Source organism: Olea europaea, chromosome 13, assembly GCF_002742605.1.
Source record: "Olea europaea var. sylvestris chromosome 13, O_europaea_v1, whole genome shotgun sequence".
Taxonomy (NCBI): Eukaryota; Viridiplantae; Streptophyta; class Magnoliopsida; order Lamiales; family Oleaceae; genus Olea; species Olea europaea.
In genome coordinates this window covers 4,564,520-4,570,946 of record NC_036249.1, presented here as the reverse complement: position 1 = coordinate 4,570,946, position 6,427 = coordinate 4,564,520, and the positions used below count along the sequence as shown (strand labels likewise).

At 35.7% G+C, this 6,427-nt stretch overlaps 1 protein-coding gene across 2 annotated transcripts in view; it reads left to right on the top strand.

The window, feature by feature from the left end:
* Positions 1 to 5,932, top strand: part of LOC111407348 (early endosome antigen 1-like) — a 6,478-nt gene extending 546 nt beyond the window's left edge. The window contains exons 1-5 of one of the 2 annotated variants that reach the window (XM_023036771.1): positions 134 to 749; positions 1,171 to 1,511; positions 1,647 to 3,636; positions 3,747 to 3,953; positions 5,454 to 5,932. In XM_023036771.1, the coding sequence (XP_022892539.1) occupies positions 1,225 to 1,511; positions 1,647 to 3,636; positions 3,747 to 3,953; positions 5,454 to 5,768 (2,799 nt within the window). In that variant the 5' untranslated portion in view covers positions 134 to 749; positions 1,171 to 1,224 and the 3' untranslated portion in view covers positions 5,769 to 5,932. Of the gene's footprint in view, positions 1 to 133; positions 750 to 1,170; positions 1,512 to 1,646; positions 3,637 to 3,746; positions 3,954 to 5,453 lie in introns of those variants that run through there. The other variant, XM_023036772.1, reaches the window with a different exon arrangement.
* The last annotated feature ends 495 nt before the right edge of the window (positions 5,933 to 6,427 follow it).

Here is a 6,427-nt window from a genome sequence, read left to right as displayed (position 1 = left end):
TTTTTTTTTTAGAACGATTTAATGAATTTGCGAGTCTCTACTCTTTCAATCTGTAAGATTTTTGAAATGTAATTTTGCTCTTGAGCAAGATAAATTTCAAGAAATATTATATTCAGGAAACAATCTTGGGATTTATATTTAATTTAAGATACAGAGTTTACCAAATCTGAAATGGGTTTAAAATTTACAGTTATTATCTTAATCTTTCTTGGTTTGAGTGATTTTTTAGCGGACTGACATTTCTTTTTTGAAATATGGAAAGAGATATATTATTTATTTCTTTGTATTCAGAAACTAACTAATAGTGTTTGGTGAAATAAGTAAATTGTAAGCACAAACCAAGATGCTCCTAAAAAAGTGTAGGTGGTGTTTGAAAGTATAAAGACAAGGTGGATGAGAAGAATTGAGGGTATGATGGTCTTTAAGCCCCAGGAATCATAATAACATCTTATAACACAAATACTTTTCTAATCATGGGTCAGAAACACGTTGATTAATTATACTTTTATACAAGAGAGTGTCATGATTCCTGCTAGCGGTAAAGGAGGTCACTGAAATCAATGCTTTACTTGGAAAAGAATTTATTAATTATTTTGGACTATGCTTTTCAGTTTTTTAGTTTACATGTACTGTAGCAGCACTGTAGCAGGAAGTTAGAGGATGTGAACTTATCAAGCTGCTCTTATTGTACTCCAGTTTCATTGCTTTATGTTTTGCTGAGCGTGGTTGCAGATCAGATTCCAAATATTGTAAGATAATAGGTTATGAGACCTTGAGATATTTACATTGCTGCTTGCAATATTGGCTCGGTGTTTTGAATCTATATAACTGAAGAAAATGAGAAATATTTATTTATTTATTATTTTTTTTTTCTAAGGGATGCACTCCTGTATGTTTTTGGTTGTGCCTCTCATATATATACATTGTCTGGCCTACAACCGGTGTCTACTTTATCTATATTGAAGTTGGTGGAGCTTCTTTGTTTTAATGATGTTTAGACTTGCTTGTAGTCTTTATTTTTGCACGTATGTTTTACAGATATATACATTTTGTTGATGAAATTATGCATTCAGTATTTGTTCTGCAACATGGTCGAGTTGCTTGTCCCCCTTCATTTAGTTTCCTCTTCTAGCCCTCTTTGTAAATCTTCCTATATTTTCTTCAATATAGATCAATTGGCGATTCTCATGATAATTATTAGTGGTTGGAGCTGAAGACACAGAGATGAAGAAGCTCTTTTCGTTTAGGTCAAATGCGTTTAACAGCAGAAATAGTAATCAAGTCTCACCACCATCAACAGATAAGCAAGTCTACTGGGAGAGACCAACAGAAAGTATTGACAAACCCAGAAAAGAAAAATATGGCTCGGAAAATCAGGTTACTGCTCCTGGTCTTAGAAGAAGCCTTTCATGTTCATCTGGATCCCTACAATATGAGAATTTTGGTGATCATCGTTGCTCTCCTTGCGGTATCAGTAATTCACACAAGCAATCTGGTCAACATTCCACTCGGTAAGCAATTGTAATGCTGTTGTCATGGCTTTAAAGTTGTATTTCTTTTATATAGTTTCCAGTTTTTCAAATCTGTGGCAACGTAAACACATGTTTCTTTTTGGGGTTGATTTTTACAATTGTTATTTGATTCAGTTGCCAAACTCCTGAGAGACGGTCAAATTTCTCAGAAATGGGTATGATTCGAAATGGAAAGAGAATGGGGAAATCTGATAGTTTTGCTTCAAGAGCACATTCTGAAATATCTGAGGCAACCAGTAATGTATCAAATAAAGTTCTGGATCGTTACGTAGATGGAGAACAACAGATGGATACGAGTGCTTCAAAGAGCCATTTTTCCACGAGAAATCACATTGACAATGGGAACTCTGGGAGAATGCGGCCACCAAGAGTTCAGTGTGCTGCACCTATTTCACCAAATGATGGCAGAAAACAGAAACCAAAGTCTCAATCCATCGGAGAAGAAGCAAAAGTATTTCAGCTTCAGTTATCATCTGGAGATTGGGAGGAGAATGGCTTTTGTCGTGAATCCCCTAGAAAACTTGCAAAGGATGTGGTTGAGAGACTTACCCAATCTCGATTTTTGTCTAAGATTAGGTCAAAAGAATATGACTCCCCGATTACTATGGAAGATATCTATAGCAGAACAATCAATGAAAGTTCCAGTGCGAATTCTGATGAAGTTTCTTCAAATAACTGCACACTAGACAGGCATCCTGAGACTACCGATGGATATCATCATGAAGAAACTTTAGGGTTCTCCAAGAAAGAGACTTCTTTCGGTGGTAAAGATGGGTTTGCACTAAATGTCGAGGCTGTAGATGACACAGATATAGAACTTTTTAGAAAATGCAAGGAAGCTGAGGACCATGCTGCATACGTCTCAGAAGAACTTGAACAGGAATACTTTCTTCAGGTCAGAGGGTGTAATACGCCAGTGTTGATTCAGATAATCAGAAGCCTAACAGAAGAAAAGGTAAAAATGGCAGTAGAGATTTTAGCTGTCTTACAGGATCGGATTGCTGAAAAGGCCTTATCTAGGGAAGAGTTCAAACTAGCAAGGGCAGAGTTAAGCACACAGACCCGGAGATTGGAGAAGGAAAAGCATGAGTTGCAGTTGGCACTTGAAAAGGAATTGGACAGGAGATCAATTGAGTGGTCTTACAAACTTGAAAAATACCATTCTGAAGAACATAGGCTACGAGAGAGGGTTAGGGAGCTTGCAGAGCAAAATGTTTCCCTTCAAAGGGAAGTAACTTCCTTCAGTGAAAGGGAAATGGATACTAGAACCAGAATTACAAATTCAGAGAAACAGCTTGAGAACATAACAACTCAAGTCAATGAAGCTAGAGAAGAGAAACAATACTTAGAGCAAAATCTTATTGAACTGCAAGACAAATTTAGAGCAGCAGAAGAAGATCGAGATTGCTTCCGAAGAAACTATGAGGCAAAAGCTGTTGAGTGCAAGGATATGCACAGATCCATCAGTAGACTGCAAAGGACTTGTAGAGAACAAGAGAAAACAATCGATGGATTGCGGGGGCTTTGTGAAGATCTTCAAAAGAAAGTTTCTTTAGAAAACTATGATTTTGAGTTGGCAAAGTTGCAAGGGGAACATATGAGGCTGACTGGAGTAGAGCATGCCCTGAGAAAGGAGGTGGAATCTTATGGGCTTGAAGTTGATTCACTTAGGCATGAAAACATAGATCTCCTAAATCGTCTGAAAAATGGGGGGAAAGATGGTGCAATGTCTAGTTTTAAGTTAGATCGAGAAATGCAGAATCGTATTAGCTGCTTGCTAAATCAAGTTCTTCCATCTCTTATGGAAAGCAGCCAACTTTCTAGGAAATTACTTGAATTTATTAAAGCGAATGAAAGGCACATACTGAAAAATGGACGAGGTTCTGAGACAGGTTCGGATTGCCAATTTATTCTTGAATGTGAAGTGAAGCTGCAAGGTTTTGAGCGGGCCAATGAAAACTTGACAAGGAGTTTGCTGAATGTCTCTGGTGTGCTGCATGCAAGATCTAAAAAGTTACATGAGACACTTGGCTCAATTACCCTGGAATCTCGTTCACCCAGTGTAGATGATGAATCATATCAGCTAGATGATCGGAGATCAGAGGTCAATTGATTCCTATGTATATTAATTTGTTCCACATTAAAGTTAATTTTCACTCTAGTATGTTTTGTTTTCAATACGAGTTTTTATAAATATTTGTATATCTTGCGCAGGAGATAGTCCGATCTGAGTTGAAAGCCGAGACCTTATTGACAAGTTTGTTACGTGAGAAGCTTTATTCCAAAGAGCTCGATGTGGAACAACTTCAAGCTGAGCTGGCTGCAGCAGTCAGAGGTAATGACATTCTCAAATGCGAAGTGCAAAATGCGTTGGATAATTTTTCTTGTGTAAACCACAAGATGAAAGATCTTGAACTTCAGGTAAGTCCAAAATATTATTTTTTCTTCTGCAACATGCAAAATTAGAGTCTGTTTTATGTAAATTTTGTGAGAATATATTTTGTAAAAAATAGTTTTTGGAAGAATGTGTGGTTAAAAAGTAGGGAAAAGTTACGGGTGTACGTGCAAAATTATTTTATTGGGAACATGTGTGGTTAAAGACTTGAAGATGAGATTAGGAAAAAAATGAGTTTTAAATAATCTATACCAAATAGGGATATAATCTCATCTATGAGCTTATCTTATTCTTTGCAGTGTTGTATTTGGTTTCATTTGTTGTCTGATTGAATTTTGATTCTTGATTCTCATCTTGCCTACTTAAAGATATGTTATTTGTCTGCATGCTGTAGTTTCCTCTATAGCACATCATGCTGGATGGTCAATTCTTAAAACCTTGAACGAAATTTTTTTATTACCATAATAAAGAACATATTTGAAAAAGTAATTGGGTTGACATGAATACAGACATTATAAATTTCCTCTTCTTTTGCCTTATATTGGAATGGTGAGGTTATGTCCTTGGGATCTTCAGTAGTTAAAAAAGTAATTGTGATGCCAGAGGTACAATTACATCAACTAAATTTTTTATCCAATAAACTATAGAGGTCACAAAACATTACAAGGCATCAAGACCCAAAAGGGTTGGATCTACATAGCTTTAGGGGCCATCATAAACCCGAAAGGATTGGGTCTACACAGCTTTTGAGTACCATCGAAAGGCCCAAATATATTCTACTTTAATTTGGGTCAACTAACCGAATTTCATGTTTACAGAGTGGAACTGAGACGACCTCACTTTTTCATGCGTAGGCTTAGCTAAATTTGAGGCAAAGTTCTGGAGTGGCTTACTTAAGACATACCAGGGTCAGCTGAAATAATTGAATATTGATAAAATTTTGAGTACTCTCCTAACTCTTGATATTCTTTGAAGTGAACATTATTACCATTTTCTGCGAAACTATCAGCATTGTCTTGAATTAGCAAGACTGTACGTTCCTTGCAAAGATACATTCCATGACATGTGCAGTGGAATGCTAAGCCAGATGACATAAAGTTGATTTTGTTAAAAGTTTGATCTCCATGTTTCAAAAACAATTAAAAGACAAAATACATGGGTATTGTTAAGCTGATATTATATGCTTCTGCTGACAGAAATAAGAATCATTTTGAAAGATCAGACCCAAATTCAGTTAGATTAAGAAGCGAAGTTATTTCACTAGAGAAATCATAGAATCTTGTTTCTGGAGAAACATGAAGAGATGGAATTTTGGAAAACTTTGACATTCTCTGTAAAAGTAAAAGTGAACTAGTACAGAGGGTCAAGTGAGTACATAACAACGTTACCTGCTTGGATTTATTTATTTTTCCATGTTCTGCAATTAGTCATAAATTTGATGCTATCCCTTTTGCTTTTCAAATTTCGAAAACACGGTCCTCAGTTGTCTGCTATTGGTTCCATGTTAATTTTATTCTTGTTTGCAGGCGATGAAGAAAGATGACATTATTAATCAGCTTCAGACTGATTTACAAGAATGTAAGAAAGAACTAAAAATTGCAGGGGGGGTACTACCAAAAGTATCTGAAGAGAGGGATTTAATGTGGCAGCAGATTAAGCAATATAGCGAGAAGAACATGCTACTGATTTCTGAGATCAATATGTTGAAAAAGAAGATAGAGACCCTCGATGAAGATATACTCTTGAAAGAAGGCCAAATCACTATTTTGAAAGATTCCATAGGCAAACCTTTTGATCTTCTTGCTAGTCCAGATTCTACTCGAGACTTTCTACTGGCCTGATTAATGTTTCGTGTCGAATTGGATGAATTCAAGTTGAATTGACAATGTACGTAATTTAGAGTACATTTGGTATGCAATATTGGACAATATAGAGATATAATTTTAGCTTCTTTTACAGAACAAGCCATAGCAATTATATATAGGTTTTTTCTTTGGGTTGGTTTTGTTTTCTCTAGATTGTTGAAGCTCGTCTCATAGCAAATGTGAAATAAAACAGTATCCGGATTATTTATCAACATCACAGTAATTGTAATGCCATGGGCCTTGGCAACCTTTTTTTCCATGTATTTTGCACCCGCTGGCAAATGGCCTGTATTTAACCATGAAAATATTCTAAATGGAATTAACCACGGTTTGTTCCATGTAAGCTTTCTATTTATTATTATTATTTTTAATTTCCTCTTTGCTTTTGTTCCATTTCCCCCCTTCAGAATTTTTGTTGATGATCTGTATTAGATTTATTCACCATATTCATTTCATGTAATGTAGGTAGTACATACAAATATGCAATTTCAACCTCCTCTAATTTCACCTTTGCTGTTGAGGCATAACATCTTCCATTGGTGACCTATTTTTTCTACATTCAAAAAGCTGATGCAAGCATATCTCAGCCTTTCAGTTCTCTCTATAACGATAATTAAATACAACCATGTTGTATA